The sequence below is a fragment of the Siniperca chuatsi genome, linkage group LG19 (genome assembly GCF_020085105.1).
Source record: "Siniperca chuatsi isolate FFG_IHB_CAS linkage group LG19, ASM2008510v1, whole genome shotgun sequence".
NCBI lineage: Eukaryota > Metazoa > Chordata > Actinopteri > Centrarchiformes > Sinipercidae > Siniperca > Siniperca chuatsi.
The window spans coordinates 7,759,897-7,779,102 of NC_058060.1; the positions used below are offsets into that span (position 1 = coordinate 7,759,897).

Sequence of the window (19,206 nt, forward strand, 5' to 3'; positions counted from 1 at the left end):
GAGTATTTTGTGATGGAGCTCTGCAGGGGTTCTACTCTACACAACAGCTCCCATGGCCCGTATACCTAGACTATAAAGAGGAGAAAATTCCAACGGAAAACTGCTCGGCAGGGAGAAGCGCAGCCCATTACAGAAGTGCTCCTTGCTAGAAAGACACCATTAACTCTATCTGGCTATTCCAAATTCAATGTGGGCATCCAACCTTGAGACACTCAAAGGATTAAACCAGTGATTTTGCATGTTTTACTGCAGAAGATTTTCAAAAGTATGGCATAGTTTTTCAGATTTTTCTGTGTTTTCAGACATTCCAGACAGCTCTGAAATGAATGGACATCCATTTATCTATTTCACTGAAATATGAGGATTAAACTATCTTGGGAAAGGTAATCTATCACTGGGAACATAATGGTACCCCTATGGAAGTTACTATACATTTTCATGGTAGACTATTGCAGTCAAGCGTGATATAATTTGTCTTCCGGGTGGTGAATTAATGTGTTGGTGGGATGCTCCAACATTCAAGATTTTAGATTTAGCTGACAAACATCAGCCGCCTTCATAAAAGAAAAGACAAAACTCACATTATCCTTGTCTTGGGGTTTGAGTTTCTGACCATTTAGCAAGTGAGTGCAATGCGGAAATCTGGGATGTCAGAGCTTCCTGTCAGAAGACATATCAAACTATTTTTTTTGTAATTTCACCCGCCTTGCAAGATAATAACAGCATAACCTTTAGGCAATATAAAGGTGACATTATCTATGGTATCTAAAGCAAATTTAAAGTCTCATTAAGTTCATCTTCATACTTTACTGAAGTGAATGAAAACCAATGGCTGCTTGAACCCCCCATCAAGCGTCTGTGCTTTATTTGATAAAGTTATATTCACCTTTACTTACAGGAATCTCTTTCCCAAAGTGACATACAATAAATGACAAGGCAGATAATGTTCAAGGACAATGTGACTGAACATTTGAAAGTTGATGGACACACACTGGTATTGCAGGGCTTGTTAATGAAGGTTTTACTAAGTAACATCTTTCTCATGATGTGGCAGCATGACCTTTACAACTATTATGCTGCCACATACTGAATGTCTCTATCCTTTATATGTTACTGTAGGCTTTTCTCTATCAAATGTTGATATAAAACTGGATAGAATTGGTGCACAATCAAGAACAGACCAATATCTGAATGAATCCAAATAATACCTTTTGTGGTTTAGCACAAAGTGGCTGGCTACCGTAGCTACATCTGTATGGGAGGAACAGAAATGGACTGATTGGCCCACTACCATCTCTCTCCTCCTCACCCTCTCTCTTTAGAGGCTTTCTGTTCCTCCATCTCCTTGGCTCTGAAATTAAACCACCTCATTCCTCTCTGTTCGCATCCAACTGTGACCGCTTTTGTTCTCCGGCCGATGCAAATGAAACGGGTCTCTTCGGCTGAGATGGTGAAGCAGCTCCGTCTCATGTTTCTCTGTGGCCCCAAGATGTGGATGTTTACTGTCGGCCAGGGCCTTATTACATTCCTTCAGCGACTTAAAAGCATTGGCCCCCTAATGGGACCTATAAAACAGTGAGAAAAGCCTATTGTGACAATGGACCTCATTGTGTCAGAGTGGACTTATTTGGCAGTCTGCGGAGAGTGGAAATGTGTGGCATATTAAAAAAAAAACAGTGAGGGAAGGAGAGGGTGAGAAAGTAGAAAGAAATCAAATAAATAGGAGCGAATGACTTCACACTGTGGGAATCTGGCACTGTCAATCACCAATCTACTGCATCAGTGTCAGGCATTAATAGAGCTTAGCGTTTTAGCTGTAGCAGAATATATTTTCATAAGTCTCTATATCTTTCTCTCTTGTCCTTTGAGTTCGAGTCAAGTTTTGGTGTTAATGGTTTCTGAATGATCATTTAAGGATGACACATTTTTGTGGGCTTGGGTGTAATTAACTTCACAATATTCAACACCTTGCCTGAATATTGGCCATGCTCTTCCTACAAAAGACTTCCCCCCAAAGTCTAGACACTGCCCCCTCTGAGAAAAGTAAACTGATTCAACTGAAAATGTAGGAAGATGAGCACAAAATGATTTCACCTTAAGTAACAGTGTTAAGAGTGTGCATCTTCCTCTCCCAGCTTTGTTCTCTGTTGCCCACTGTGGTTTGGCTCCATGCTGGTGGCCCGCTTTATTCCCTGAAGTCATTATTGTCTTCGGCTAAGGTGTCCCTGCTCCCTGTGATTTGTGGGTAATGAGCTGGCACCCCGCTGCCCATGTTCAATTATTCTCATTGAGAAAGTGATTTCTCACTCCACGGAGCTAATCGGAGAAGGCGAAAGCGTGAACTCTAATCAAGAATTAACACATTCACAACCAGCAGTGCGGAGAGGGATAGCCACCCCCGATACTGTAAAGGGGGTGTAGGTGTGGACAGAAAAGAGGGGAAAGGGGGTTGAGGAGGATAGAAAGACAGAAGAGTGACATTCACTGAGGTAAACAGATATTTCAACAGTCCCTGAAAAACCCTGTTTTAATACATGCACTCGTCTCAGTGTTTTGAAGTGAGAATTTGAACAAAACTTGTCAAAAAAGGTGATGTGTTTACAACTAAAGCACAGGCAGCCTTGCTGAAGGGCTGTTTTCAGTGATGGGGTGAACGTGCAAGAGAGAACGACATGAGCAGTAATTAACCAGGGAGAAAGGGAAGCCGAAAGAGGGGGGAGCGAGAAGAAGAGTACAAACTTTGGAGAGAAAAACAGAGATGGGGAGAGATGAAGAGCAGCCATATCTCTGTGACTACTAATGACCTGACAGGAGGAACAGAGAAGAAGAGAGAAAGACAGCTTCAGCACGACAAGGACACTGACAAGTGAAACTAATTGTCACTTTGCAACTAAATCAAGATGATACTAGTGTTTTATTAACTACTTAATATCAAGATGACAAAGTATTAACTGTAGACTCGCATTAAAGTTATACCTCATTAATTCCAATGCAACATCTCAATCACATTCCTCACTTCTATTGTATTCGTTGTTTACTTTTATTTCCCAGATGCTGTTTCAGAGGCTTTTCCACTCTGAAAACGATAAGATTCTGAAGGAAAGGTAACCACTTTTAATTCTCAGGGGGAAGTTTTTGCATATAAGTAGTCAAAATTGAAAGATGGCACAAAAAGCTCTCGGGAGCTTAAAAAAACATCGCTATCAGCCCTCTGAAGCCCGAACCAGTCTAACTCTAATCTGAACTGTCTAGTCACACACACACACACACACACCCACACACAGCCTGCAGAGCAAGACAGGTTAAACATTTGCAGGCTACAGTACAGCAGATAGAGAATAGTGTTAGCAACTTCCAAAAAATATGTGCCACCTCTTCTGCTGTTCAGACGAGATAAGAGGAGAGACACGATTTCCACAATTCTCAATAAAGTAAGAAAGGCAAGAAAATGAACAAGAGCAAGAAACAAGAGATCTTGTTTAGAGGAGAAAGAAAATGCCAATGTGGCATGAAACTTTGTCATGGAACAACAGAGAATGTCAGCTTTTTTGTTCTTCTTCTTTCCAAAGAGGCTGATTCCCAATTCTGAGTAGTGCTACATTTTCGGCTTTGTCTCTCTTTCAGTCCCCTGCTGATGGCCTTTTCACATGCTGTCCTTGGGAACTACATTTGTCTGCTGTGTTATGTGCTTGGGATTAAGTTGTGAAAGTTGTTCTGAATTGTTAAGCACTTATTTCTATCATTCTCATTCTCTGTCTGTCGCTGTGTGTCTATGTTGTGTGTGTGTTTGTGTGTGTGTGTGTTTGTGTGTGTGTGAAGGTGAGAAGGGAGCCATCCTGAATGCTAATAGACGCAGAGAGCCGAGTGAGAAGAGTTTATGGGCAGAAAAGCTGGTGGGCGATTAACTGTCCTGGTTTCAATATAAATCACACACACACACACACACACACACACACGTTAAGGCTCACGGTGATAATCACTGCCGTTGATTTCTAATAAAGATCTTAAGTTAATAACGAGATGTTAAATAGTATTATTTTTTATAATTGCTCATTTACAATCTATTTTCCCTGCTGTGGAATGAATCAACTAAATGACACTAGCCACAGTGTGTGTGTGTGTGTGTGTGTTACCTGCTCTCATCCTCTGAACACACACACGTATTTAATGACAGAATTACACTAAATCTGTAATCTATTTTGTTGCTGCAGGCTGTGTGGAAGATTCTACACACAGCTGGTGGCTAAAAGAGGTGAAACCCTTATAAGGAAAGTTAACTCATTTAGACTTTGCTGTAAATCAGAGACACGCAGCGAGAACGCAGAATGTCAGTCCTTTTAGATTTCGTATAGGCCTTTAAAGGTGTTGCATGTCAATGAATAAAACATGCAAAATGACAAACACAGTGGTGGAGGAAGTATTCGTAAGTAAAAGTTGTAATACCACACTGTAAAAATACTCAAATATAAGTAAAATTCCACATTTGAAATGTTAAAGTAGCATTAGCAAAATGTACTGAAGTAAACGTACTCAAAGCAATATGGCCTCTGTGAGTGATTTACTATTATATGTCATTGGTCATTGGTCATTGGATTGCTGGTCGAGGTAAAGCTAATTTTAACTACCTATATACAGTTGGGTAGTTTAAGCTTTAACAATTCATTATATTTTATATGTTTATCATATGTTTTGTATGTAAAATCTTAATTTGTAAAGTAACTATTAACTGTAGCTATCAGATAAATGTAGTTGAGTCAAAATTCCAATAGTTCCTATAGGAAACAAATGGAGTAGAAGTACAAAGTAGCATTAATGGAAATACTCAAGTACAGTACAAATACCTCAACTTTGTACTTAAGTACAGTATTTGAGTAAATGCACTTAGTTACTTTCAACAACTGGACAAACAACTTGAAAAATACACAACAGTACTAAGTGAGGGACACACGAGACCAACTAGTCTAAGGCTAAACACAAAATTCTTCCGCGTCTCTAAAATTTACCAGTAAGTTCTATTGGGATATAAAAAAGTGGACTGCAGAGGACAGTGTCCAAGATTAACATCAATAATAAAAAAAAGAATGAGATAATAATAAAAGCTTGGGCGTTTCAGTTCATTCAACAGCAGTAGGTTTGGCCAATCAACAAGCACTACAATGCTAAAGCTAACTGCCCAAGCCCACTTAGAGGTAAAAAGAGGAGGTAATCCAGTATGAAATGAGGCTTAAAAAGCAGTGCAGGCCTTGAGAGAAATAAACCTGCTCTGGTCTGTCATGGGTCATGACGTTCCAGCAGGGGTTCAGCAGCGATGGCTAATTACGAGAGGAGAGGCCATTGTGACACTCAGGGCTACATTGTTCTCACTGAGGTCCTAGGCTGGACTGGGGCGTCTCTGGTGAGCTGCCATTTACACAGCTCACACTCACGGAGGAGGAAAAAAAGGGTGCACCATTTAAACAATGTGCAGCTTGTGTAATTTATTAGCAAATTCAGTCTTAAATTCAGTGTTTTCTGAAGGTAATTCTTTCATAGAGGTGAACAAATTAACTTCTGTCAAAATCCATTGTCTTAAAGAAAGTCACAATAACTCAGATTAGTGGTTTTATAAGTATTAGCTAGGGTTACAAAAGGGACACATGAATTGAGAACATTTGTGATTTGCATTAGAAATTTTGAAATCAATTAAAACCCATGACAGATTGCTCATTTTTGAAAAAAAATAAACACACTAGGTAATAGATTAAATTGAATTGATTAATTAAGTCAACATGTTTTTGCAGTTTAGAAAGAGAAAGCAGGAAAGAGAAAGGGAGGGCTACAATACTTTTTGTGGGTACTGCTGTGTGCTTGGAGTCAATGTTGAATACACAGCAGCACCTAATGGTCAGGCCCACCAGGCAGCAATTAGAAAAGACACAGTGAGTACATCTTGCATGTATGCATACACTGAAATGTTCTTCTATAGACTAAACATGCACCATGGCTCTCATCTACTCCTGCAAACCTTTTGGAGCAGGCTGTCCTTCCTCTGTGTGTTTCAGGTAGAATTAAGAGGCAAGTCCTGGATAAGTGCAATGTCCTCTCTGCAGACACAGGACACCACAGCGCGACTGACTGCACCACTCTGGAATGTGGGCTGCTGGTTTTCTGTGCACACGACAAAACCCCTGGCCTGCTCTTTATCAAACGTCGGCCCAGATTTATCTGAACCTAACGCGCGCACACAGACGAACACTGCGTCCACCAGCTAGCACTGGAGAGAAGAGAGACGAAGACGGTGGATGGGTGAGGTTGGAGAGGAGAGCTCACCTGTTTCTAAGTCATTCAGAGAGAGAGGTACAGACAGAAAGAGAGACTGGCAGGCAGGCAGGGTTTGGGGATTACTGCTGTGTTTTCTCTCCATGCTCAACTGCTCTAACATTGCCCGCAGCTCGCCTCGGGGGCTGCAGCCTGTGTGGGCTTTACCAACATGCTAGTCAAGAGAGTAGACTAAGTTCACTCACCAGCAACAGCACAGAGGATTAAATGCTAACTTTTGTGCAGAATTGACTTGCCCAAGGGTTTTCCAAAGTGTCATTTTGTTTTGTTTTTAGATCCTCCACTTCAGGACTTATTCTGATTCAGAGATGTTTGCCACTGTATTCATTGTATTTTTAATGAAACGAGTGAAAATTAAGCTATAGTTTGGCTTGGCAGTTTGGCAGTATAGTCACAATAAAACAAACAAGCAAAAAAGCTGCTGGAATTAATCTTTAAAGCGCATCACATTTCTCCAAAGGATTTGCAAATTTTACACTTTGGGGAAAAACATTTTATTCATATTCATATATTGATTCACTGGGCTTTAGTTTAAGCCATTAATGGTGCAAAGGTAAAGCTGCACTATGTGAAGACCACTAAAACAACAAAACAACTGTTGGCTCCTAACCAAGCTGCAATGAGAGAGGGAGAAAAAGGGAGAAAAATAACATTTTGTTGACAAATCAGTTCACAAATGCCAATCTCTGTTTGTTTGGTGAGAAATCTTTGATGTGAGAATATAAAAGGAAAGAAGTGTGTTCACACTGCTCCTTCCAGCTTTTAAGTTGAACGGACTCATCTCCTTTAGAAATGTTGGCTCAATGATTCTGCTGGGCACCTCGCCACTTTGGTTTCCTTTACAACTCGCCAGACAAGGTGTCTCACTTAGACAACAAAGAGAGGGAGGCACTCTGACAGTTGGAGGCTTGATCAAAGATGTCTGATCAGAGCTGTTTCCACTCAGACATGTTTTTGACTCTGTTATGTAACGCTTTAGTTTTCTTTCTGTCTCCCTAAAGCTCTCTCTCTTTCAATTTGTTATGGGCATGACTGTTTGAAACAGTATTTGCAACAAACAGCAGTATACTGTAAGCCAACAAATACTCACTCAATAAATTAATTCAGACCATTTTAGGACGTTTTTTTTAAAATATTCTATAAAAAAAACACATGATAATCAGTATTTATAATAAAATGCCTCTCTGCCTATCAATTTCTCTGAAACCCTTAAACCCTGACCTTCTTGAGTGCACTTCAAACATCTCTGTCTCCCTCCATGGGAGCCATTTTGATTGGGTTAAATCCCTCTATGATTGACAGCTGGTGTCAGTCCTGCCTCTTGTACAGCTCATGATAATGGCCTCCGGTCCCTCATCAAGGCCACAAAATATTTCAGTGGAGAGGCTCTCAGCCGGATCCAAATGTGTTCGCGCATGTGTAAGCATGTGTGTGTGTGTGATGCTGAGCGGGAAGGCCCATTAGCATTCATCAGTGGGATAATAGGCCAGCGTTAATGTCAGCTGTTTATATAAAGAATAACTCATAAAGCCCTGGCATATATGAGCTGATAGAGCATGCTTTTCTCCACGCCACATTTGGCAGGGTGTGTGCGTGCGAGTGTGGAAGGGTGGCGAGGGATTGGGGGGGGGCTGGAACCGTTTGACACTAGCGTGAATTTATTGACTAGTTAGATAAACATAAGACAAGGCAGGCGTACTTTCCAGATATAACTTGAGGGGCGAGACAGCCTTGAAATTTTGTTGTTATCAAGATTTATTTATAGGTTCCAGATTCAAAAGGGAATTAAATTCATCACCCACAAACTCCCACAACACCCCCACTGCCCTGTTTTGGAGGATAATTCTGTTTGCACCCATTTATATTCAAGTTGTGTAATCTAAAATAAACTTCTGACAAAATGACTGCATCTACAGTTGCTCCTCTGAAACCCAGCTTCAAATCCCTGTCTGAGTTTATCACGTCTGGGTTCTTGTGGTGACGACAGAATCACAGATTGTAGAGTTAATGGTGTCGCCGTCCAACTTCCCCAGAACCTCTTTGGTATTTTAAGCGTAAAAGTCAATGTGTCGTTTAAGTCAGCCTGACTTCACATTCCTAATTTATAGCAGGGGGTGGGAAGGCCTGCTTAAATATAAATGGTGAAGTAAAGCACTTTAAGAGTGGACCAAAAGGTGCCGGGCACAACAGAGCTGCTTCAAATATATCAGCCATTAAAGGAAAAGATTTGATGTTAGAAGAAGTGCATACAAACTTAAGGAACAGTATGATTCAGGAAAGGGGAGTATGCATGAAATAAAGAAAAGATGCTGCAGGAGCTTGGCGCAGACACCTACACACGTATAGATATACAAACTAAAGAGTGTGTCAGTTGCTTCAGTGAACAGAAAGAAATGAGTGTGATGCCCTTTCTTAGTCTTCTTTGTTTTTGCTTTTATCTTTACTCATAAAGCAGAACAATAAAGTACAGGAGATAAATAATCCATGATAAACAAACAACTGCTAATTAGTGTGATTTTCCTAAAACCTTGGCGTGTATGTGTGCGCGTGTGTGTGTGTGTGTACACTCATTATCTCCACCAGCGCTTTAGCACTGATCACAACTCTTTTTAATTAACCCACACTGTGTATTTTTATCTTACAATCCAATGCTGCTGTGCTGCACGCCCATCAAACAGACAAAGAAGACAAAATATCAGTCATGTGTGGGAGGGAAAGACAGTGATCAAGACAGAGATACAGTGAGTCAAGGAAAGAAATAACTGGGCGACAAGGTGCCTCTTTGAAACCCACACTGCGTCACCTCTAATGAGCGGATTTGTGTTTTGTGAATCAACTTAGTCATACAGCTGTCAGATTACAAAGACTCAGGTAGCACCAAGAATTAGTCACCGTGCGGATGCTTATACTCACACTGTGGCACTCCAGCTGTGATTCATTAAATGTTTACATACTGATGTTGGTATGACTCCTGCTCTGAAATATTAATTTCATATTTTATGAGATATTCGTTTATGAGTATTAACCTGGAAACCTTACAGTAATCTTGGATTTGGGAAAGGTTTTTAATTTTTTAACAAATTTATGTCCATGTTGCACTGTTTGTGTCTTCTCTAAGCTACTTAAAACTTTTCTACTACAGCTAGTTCAACAATGACTAATCATGGAAATTAAAATCACAGTTTTAATAAAATACAGATACAGTCACAGTCAAATAAAATGTGTAAAAAAGTTGTGGATGGAGGGTCCAGTTTACCATTGCAACATCTCCAGCTAACTTTAGGACAATTGTGTTTAATGTTAAGGTAGACAAGGCATCATCAAGCAGCATTAGTTGCTCAAAATTGTACTTAGGTACAGCACTTGAGTGTACTTCTTTCCACCACTGCTAATTTGCATATTGAGATCCGATCACAATGCGGGTAAAATCAAGATAACAAGAACGTTTATTAACATCAGGTGTAAATGCGAAGGCCCGTGGATCAGATGTCATTATCCAGACAATGTTTCCAGATACAGATCACATGTTAATACCAGGTGTATATGGGTGAGAGTCAGACAGCCCTAAAAACCTTTTGTTAAGTGTTTTGTGGCATGGCTAGATCCTATTCGAGCAATACTGCAATACTTTAGCTTCCGATGTACAAAACAAACGCTGCACTAAAATAGCTTCTTTTTCATTGGCTTTTTGACAGAATGTCTAGCCACAGACAAATACTGTAAGAGAACACTTAAGAATTAAAACACTTCCTGAAAGAACGCTGCCCTCTGTAACAATGATACACAACCTTGGCCAGGTTGATTTTCAAAGAGACTAGAAAGAGAAAGGCAGACAGACCACCCAGTAACCCACAGCACGGTAGCTCAGAAATTCAGGTGAGAATCCTGGCAAGCTGAATGGAATACAACACAGGAAATTTGTTTGTGAAATAAGCCAACAGCAACGTGTCTGGCAGCATGAATGTCAATCAACTCTTTTTCATTTTGACTCTTTCATTATTCCCTCAATTACTTGTGCATTCGCTTTACTCCTCTTTCCATACCTCAGTGTTTCACACCCTTTCTTTGCTCTTTGCGCTTATTCTATAATGTGAAGGGATTGATTATGCACCTCCTACATAGGTCAGAGCAGGTAGCTGAGGTAGCGATGGGCAAAGACTGACAGGCAAACTGGGAGAAATCCTCTTCACAGGGAGCTCAGTGTGTCCGACGCTTCCCAAGGTCATTTCTGCTCTCCCTGTAGAGAGCCTCTGTCACTTTTAATAACTTTTAAAGGGAACATTTTTTCTCTCCTCTGACAGGCTGAGGAGTAGAGGGACCAGTTGCAGAGTGAGACAATCACAAAGTGCCAACGGAGCGAGGAGGTGTGAAGTGAGGAGACAAGCCTGCAATGACTAACAGTGTACGCTGTTACTTTATGAAAAGTATCGCTATGTAGAACAGAAATATGAAGTCTGATGTCGGTCACTGTTTCTGTTTCAAGTTAGCTTGGGCAGAGAGCACCCAGGGTAGATGTAATCACTATTCTGTTATCTGTCACTACTGAGCCTACCATTGCTATAACACTGTGGCAGGATATCATGCATTATGACACAATGCAGGGTAGTGTGAAACATACAGACATGGATTTTCTGCAGATTGAGAGAGGTACAAACACAGAGGCAAGCCATGTTGAAGAATTATAACTACTCATGCCACTTTAAGGCCATCTGGATTATTGTCTCAACCAAATGGCAAATGTTACATGTTACTGTCACTCAGTGGGAGATATTATTAGGGCAGCAGGGGTACCAAGTGGGTATTAAAACTATTCTTGTATGCAGATAATAATGCCTGGCAGAAATAGTGTGGCATACATATATGTACTGCCCACAGGGATGAACGATCCATTTTTTTCTTTCCCGATACCGATTCCGAGACCACAACTCAGGGTATTTTCCGATACCGAGTACCAAACCGATCTCAGTGTTGTCTTTCTCCCAAATTTAAAATCTGTGTACCTCATTGAGTGGAACTTATCACGATCATTTTTATGTAAGGTAACATGACGCCAGTGCTGTGACACTAAAATCTGAGGTGATGGCCAACCATGACCAAATGAATGTAACTGGTAGACATTGACATTGAAACTGTATTTAGTGTGGGTTGGTAATGTCATGGTCAATACTCAATACCTACTTAATTAGGTCAGTATCGGCTCAGACACCAATCCGGCTTTGCAGTGCATCCCTACCATTCCAGTTTAGCTTATTGCTTGGGTTTAGTTGCAATGCTTGTGTTTTCAAGTAGTGTTTTTCAGTCATTAAACCTCAAAAAATGTCCATATTTTCTGTATTAAGTCCACCTCCATACCTGTTCCTGTCGGTCAAGCCATTGGTCCACCATTGGATGGTTGGCGCTGAGGGAAGATCGAGCCATCTCTCTCTGGAACTGAGTGGTCCAGCCACTCGCATCACGAGGAAGACTCCGATAGGCATGGCCTCCTCTACCCTGCAAAGGAACAGGAAGAGGAGGTGATATTAACATCACTGAAGACTATTACACAGAAGCTACTGTCAGAAGAAAAGGTTTACATACGCTGATCATACCACTGCTGCCACAAAGAAATGACTACGCGCATAATCAGCAATCTAAAATCCTTTATCAACAAACAGTTTCAAAGACTGAACTATCTTCCATATTTCTGGCCTTTAAACAGACATTTTTGTGGGTTGGTGCTATCTGTAGCAGCTGGATGGCAGACATTTTGTGATGGAAGTCGGTTAGTTTATCTTGGGTTTGTGCCACACACCAATACTGTGTTGTTCATTCAAGTCTCACTCCATTACACCCTCACCCCTAACCCTTCCCCACAGCTAAACCTGAGCCGCTAATAAGAGGCCTCTTATAAGACAGCCACAGCTGAGCTCTTCCATTACACAAAAAGCACCTTCCAAAATGCTCCTGCCAAGGTAAAGTCAAACACCAGCAGACTTTAGAAGACGTATTACTATGGCCACAAGCACAAAAACATTACATTCCAGACATGCTAGCCTTGACATTGAAATCCCGGTGAATGAAGGTCACGGTGGCTGAAGCTATTTAAATAAAAATGAAAGCAAATTAATATTAAAAATCACAGAGTCTATGATTCACCAAGACAGACAAGCAGAATGAGAATGATTTAAAGTCTGGAGAGTTACGAAACGGCAGCTAAAGAGCAAGACAGACAGAAACAGAAGTTTGGATTTCTTTAATGAGGCATCACACAACAAAAGAACACAGACAAAAGTTAAAAAAGAAAAACTCCCAAGTGGCTTGCTGCAGAATGAGAGGGAGGATGACAAGCAGACGTAGAGGTGAGCAGAGGCAAAAGAAAACAAGTTATGTTCAGTGTGTGATGAAATAGCAGCAAACAATGCAAAAAAGAGTGAGAAAGAGCAGGGGAGAGATCCCTATTCCTTACATGCTATAATAAGCCATGTGTGATTTAGTGCAGTTGAATGTGGTGTGACGGGGCATGAGGAAGCACTGCAGACAGGACTGTAAAACTCAGCCGGACACGTGGGCTCTACTGAGACAGCCCCTGATAGCCATCGTGGCCTCGGTCACCGCCATGCAACACGGCGCGACAATGGAACCCTCTCCACAAACTTTTACGACACATCAGATCGTAAAATGCAGAGAAACCCAGATACCAAAGAAGTAGCAATAAATCAACGGGCTTATATCCACTGCCTAATCCCTTTAGTTGACTACTAAGCATGAGTATGAGGTATTGTAAAGTCATTGGGAGATGTGATGAGTTTACAGTGCTAGCTGATGACTGAGGACTCCCGTTGGCTTTAGAGATTTAGCAGAACCGAGCCTTACTCGACCATAAATGGACTCACAGGGAATTGAACAGAACATGGCTGGCTATATGTGTAAAGGAAATTACTCCAGACAATGGGGAGACACTATAGTGTATGGCTTGCATCCATACGCTCTTTTGGCAATGCTAATCATTGATGTATGGTTCCCTTTGAGAACAATGTTTGCGCCAAGACATAAATATATCAAAGTCAATGCTGACTAATACATTCAACATCTGTTGTTGATTGCATAAAAATAGACTTCATCTTGGACTGAGGGTGAATATGTGACAGTTGGATGTATGAAAAAGAGATACTGAGGATTATGAGGACTAAGACTCCCTTTTTATTGAAAAAATCTAATGGCTCTGTCATAAACTGGAAAGACTGAAAATAAATTACAGCCTCCCTGTGTAAGCTCATTACTTTCAGTCACCAGTGACAGAAAGATGACTTAAATGGATCTAATTCAGATAACTGATCACCTGCTACAGATAGGAGTCAAGAACTAAATGGGATACATTCATTCAAAATTCAATCCAAAATCTAAACAATCTATATCACTAATCTGAACAGCATTTCTGTTGTCCCATTCAATCAGATATCAACCAGACATCATTAAGGATGTTTAAAATATATATTGTAAAAATATAATATGCAAAGTCTCAATTAAAGCTGTCTTTTGGAGTAATCCATTCAAAAAAGGAATTACTTTTTACATGTAATCTGTGGTGTAATGTCACAGTTTTTGTCGTTATATGATGTGCTAATGTGCAATCATTTGTTTATAATTTAAAGTTAAACAGAACTTGTTGTGAGCAGCATGTAGTAGAAAGAAAATAGTTCCTACATGAACTGCTCACAACAAGGTCTGTGGATTATCTAGAGTCAAGATTTGTGGAGAGAGACATTGCTGTTGAGCCGAGTGCCATGTAGTCCCATTATATAAAAAAAAAAAGGCAGACATCTCTACGGCCGATATTTCCAAAACTCTGCAACTCACACCAAAACAATCTAGATGGATAAATAGCACTACAGGCAAGAGGAAAAATATGTATTTTTGATTTTGGGGTGAACTGTCCCTTTAAATCATTTTATGTAAATTCTAAAATCCAAACCCTTTATCATTTATATATATATATATATATATATATATATATATATATATATAAATCCAAACCCTTTATCATATATATATATATATATATATACACAACACTAATATCCTGCAGAGTGCAACACAAAAGTGGAAGCCACATTGCAGAGCAGAAGGGCCAAATTGACACTGTTCTGCTGCCTTTATATTTTTACATTATTTTTGAGCACACAAGCTCCTGGATTTAACAAACATTTTAACATATTTGCTCAGTGTAACATGGGCCAGAAATAAGCCATCCTGACAAAAGGTCTAATAACCATTTCACCTCCAACTTTTTTCTCCGCCCTCCGCAGGGGAGTGTGCTGTTACATTGTTGAGGCTTTGACAACTAAAGTGTCTTTAAATAGGATTATCAGACACAGCTTCCAGACACACTAATCACGTGGAGGTTTGCCGTGTCACGTTCCAAGCACTCAATCATCTCCCTTTTTTTAACCTCCTTGCTTCATTGGGAAGATATCTCTTTCTCAGCAAGAAGTAAAGGTCTGTCAGCACCATGTGGGGGCAGCCATTTTGCCAAGTTAATTGGCTTCCCTTCTCTTTCGGAAGCCATAAGGAGGATGTACCTGAGCTACGCTTTTTTAAGAATCTACAATCACAGGCTAAAAAAGCCTGAGAAAAGGTGAATTTGGAACAAGGGGAAAGTGTTTAACAATCTCTGCTCGTCTTTTTGGAAGACAAGAAGGGGTGTTATCAGAAAGAACTAGTTTCAGATAAAGACTATCTATGCCACAGCTGGATATCTGCAAGCAGGGCAGCACAGGTTTCATATCTAACCGTTATTTCTTTGATTTGGAGTGCAGGGGAGAGAAGGAATGAAAATGAGGGAAGAAAGCAGTAAGGAATGTAAAAACAGAGAGACTGCTGGAGGTTGGAAGATTTCAGAGCACATATCTCTGACATTATAATTGATGCAACTCCAGTACATCTGCAGCACTGCAGAAAATAACTTCTGGGCAAGATGCTTTGAATCAGTATATACTTCTTGACAGTGGTGTTATACAGAATTAATGAAATGTTGATCTTTTTTAAGTTCTGTTCAGTATTAACACCTTTTGAGATTAACATAAACCTTTATGGCATAAATGGTATATCATAGTAGGTAGAATTTGTGAGGTTTTTCTCTTGATAGCATTACCAATGCATCACTGACCAGTTGTATATGTTACCTTTCGTTCCAGGCTGCCGGTGTCAGTGCTTGCGTTTGGTTTGTGGTTGTACTTTTGGAAGCCAGCAGTTGTGGACCAGCGAGTTGGGTTCTTTCTGGACGGTTCCTCTGTGACTTCGCCCGGAGGAAGGTCGGCCAGGGATGGATCACTGCTGCGACGGACACGGAGAGGCATGTCTGTGGAAGGGAAAGTGGAGTACAAGGAGGGAGGAAAGAAAATAATAATAAGGGAAAAGGTAGAGTGGTGGAATAAGAAAAAATAGGGGACACAGTGAGGAAAAAAGAGTTACAGCAACATCAAACCACTTGCCGCTTTATTTCAGCAGATCACTTTCCACCTCAGTGTTCCAACAGTCATACGATCCCAACAGTACCTCTTCGACTGCACTCCACATCAGCTGACACATGTGAAGTGGTGATTATAAATACTGTTGTTTCAATAAAAGTCTATTGAGCCCAAAAGGAAACATTGTACAACTCAACTATGAGAGGTTTGGTTTGGCTTGAGTCCTGCTATAGTGAAAGAAATATATTGTAAATATATTTTTAGCTGGAACATTACCCAGGCAGCTATAAAAACAATGTAAATATGAGCAAAAATTATGTATGTGAAAAATTATCCAACCCCTTGCTCAGCCTACCCACCCTAAAAACAACAATTACAATTGTAATTGCTCAAAATTGCTCATACATCATGATCTAAACTCTCAAGATAAGGGTCATTATTACACACTGCACTACCGACTGAAGCAGATTCTGGAAAGTTTCCCAGGATTGAAACCGGGTCTCACAACCAAAATTACCCCAGCCATCAAACATCTACAAGAAACTGCACAGGAAACACTGGTCCATGTTACAGCTGCCACATTGACCGATCTGCAACTAAAACTTGGTATAAAGTTCTCATATTTGATCAGGGCTGCCAAAACAAGTAGAGGGAATGAAGTTGCTCCACACTTCACACTCCAGTTAAAACATTCAGTGAGAAATCCTGCTGATGTCTGTTACACAGAGAAGGCGGTAAGTATAGCCGTGAGCTGTGGTGTGAATCATCTGGATTTTCCCAAAAGGCCAAATGGATTTGTTTATGACTTTCTAGCAGCCTGCGCGTTACATCCTTAATTATGCAAATAGTTGGGTATCCACCTGTCATCCATTGGCGGATCATTGCAGCGAGCATATGTCGGTGCTAAGCTTCTATCTGATACACCGGAGACATGTCTTAGTGGTGGAAGCGACGCATTTTAATGACGGCTTATGTTGTGCCGCAACGCGTGCATATTTAATATTGTGAGTTATATGTGAGGGAGTTTTGAATGCTACTGTAAGTGTTTCTTGTGACTCCTGCTGGGTAGTCAGGGAATGAAGACAGTATAATTATGTGACTGATTCCCAAAAATAAAGGTGAGCTCGACATGTGTTTGTCAGTGCCTTTATACTCCAGACAGAAAAAACACACCCTTGCTTTCAATAGTCTGTCAAACACGAATCTTTTCAAGAAGCATCTCTCCTGACCTCAGTGACTCACATGTCCTTCACCTGTACTTGCTCTAATATGCTCACATCTTAAAATATCCCTTCTACCTCTCTCCTTCTTTAATATTTGTTTCACTCCTACTCCCACTATTTATTCTTCTCCTACCTACCTACACTCCTACCATTGGTGGTACACTCCACCATCAATAACACTTTGCTTGTAAGGTTGTTGGTCTATCTAGGAATTTAAGCTTATTCTATACACTCATTGAGAGTCACTCTGGTACCTCGCTTGTCTGTAGTCTGTTCTGGGATTTTCACAGTTTATTTTTTCTTTATTTGAACTATGACTGTCATTAAGGTCTATACATATAAACCTGACTTGTAGCAGTCTACATAGTTTAGGTTCTATAATGCTTTGTACACACAAAGAAGCCACTGTTCATGATTGTTTTCTGTACTTATGTGGCACAGCAGCCCAGTATCCTGGAAATCACGTCCATATTGGATGATTAAGCACCTCACAATTTACGTCCAGTGCCAACATTCAGTGGATATACAGGAAGCACAGTGCCCTTTTTGTAGCTGGATGAAAAGTAGGTGTGTGGAGGTTGGGTTGGTGGATGAATGTGCAGCACATTTGACTTTCACGCAGGAGACCAGCGTTTGTGTCCCATCAGAGACGTACAATTAACATTTTCTGTTTTATTAACCACGATCCATAATTGTCATAGCCAAGTTTTCCCCCTGACCTTAACCATACTTGGCATACGAATTTTAAAAACGTTGGCATTGGACATAAAAAATCTTGTTATGGAACATATTCTGGGGTTTTTCAGAATTGTCCAATATTGACATTCTTGTCTGGTGATAGCAAAGTCCTCCAAATTAAACGACACAATACAGTGTTTGTGTATGCCCTCTAGAACAACACATATGTGTACATAAGTGTTTTCTGATCTGATGCGCCTATCAGCAGCACAGCATAATTGGTCTGTGCCTTCCGAAACCGTTACAGATCACTGCTGAAAAATAAATCTGTTTTATAATGTGACAACACTGTGGTTAACAAAAACGACTTGGTTAGGTTTAGGGAAAGATCATGGTTTGGGTTGGAATGACTACTTTGCTAAGATTACAAGAGTTTCGTCTTAGTGGTTACAATAATTAACACGTGGTTAAGGTTATGGAAATATCACAGCTGTCTCCCATGTTAAAGTCGGATGTTTTGCTGACCCATTCATCCACCCAGACCTGTTGCCGACTTTATCTCTCTATAATAATGTCACCTGACTTCCTCCTTTGCTTCTGTCACAATTACTACGGCCGCTTGAGGGACACTGTCTTCTTGGGAGGACAGTCTCTGATAGGGTTGGACACAGAACAGCACTCAGCAAGCCACAGTCAGGACTCAGTAACATTACAGCAGCTTTTTGCATCACAGAACCTTACACTGATATCCTCTGGTCAGTGATGTTGACTTGTTTCATTACTTTCACTACATTTTACAGTAGTTTAATAGTGATCAAACCACATTTGACGCATAGTGTAAATGCTGGTCATTAAATTTAAGCTGCATGTTATAAAAACCCTTCTTATTGTTCTCAACTTTAGTGCTGGGTTTGATAACGTTTCAGTCTCACTTCCAAAGCTCCCAGTATGGCTGATGCCAATGCAGAAACATTTGCGCCATTATCCTGTTTTAGTCAAAAAGATCTGTTGTCAAAGTATGTCCCATAGCACAGCCCCCTCATTCCACTAAGAGCAGGGGGTATTCTGGCAGGGAGACTTATGCAAATGACTATATGATGACATCTGGAAACTTCTAGGAACTTTCTCAGCAACCAAAAAGTCGAGCTGGCGACATGGGGTTCCTTTTTCTTTTTCTATGTACCTTGAGTTAATAAAACTCTATTTCTCATGAGGGAATCATTGCTGCAAGTCAAGTTCTCATGCAGTAACAGGTAGCTTGTAAAACCACACTTTCAAAGTAGCTTTCCCAACATTTTAAAAGTTTGATCTTCTTGCTTACGAAACCACTCTGCTGACATAGACCATGCCAACAAAACCCACCAGCAGCTTTTAATATATTCTGTATTCCTCTCTTCCAAATGTGTTTCATTTATTTTGGCCGTTGTCTGTAGGCTTCCTCAGAGGAGGTCGGGCAGCCAGACGGCCAGTCATTGTGCGTACTCTTAAATTAGGTTGAAGATTCAATAATGGCATTTAATAGACTTTGCCCCCTCTCGGTA

At 40.5% G+C, this 19,206-nt stretch overlaps 1 protein-coding gene across 6 annotated transcripts in view; it reads right to left on the reverse strand.

The window, feature by feature from the left end:
- Positions 1–19,206, reverse strand: part of LOC122866596 (partitioning defective 3 homolog) — a 344,331-nt gene that overhangs the window by 191,518 nt on the left and 133,607 nt on the right. For all 6 annotated transcript variants that reach the window (XM_044176448.1, XM_044176445.1, XM_044176446.1 and 3 more), the window contains exons 4-5: positions 15,480–15,655; positions 11,671–11,808 (exon numbers count right to left, since the gene is read on the reverse strand). In XM_044176448.1, coding sequence (XP_044032383.1) covers positions 11,671–11,808; positions 15,480–15,655 — 314 coding nt within the window. The remainder of the gene's footprint in view (positions 1–11,670; positions 11,809–15,479; positions 15,656–19,206) is intronic.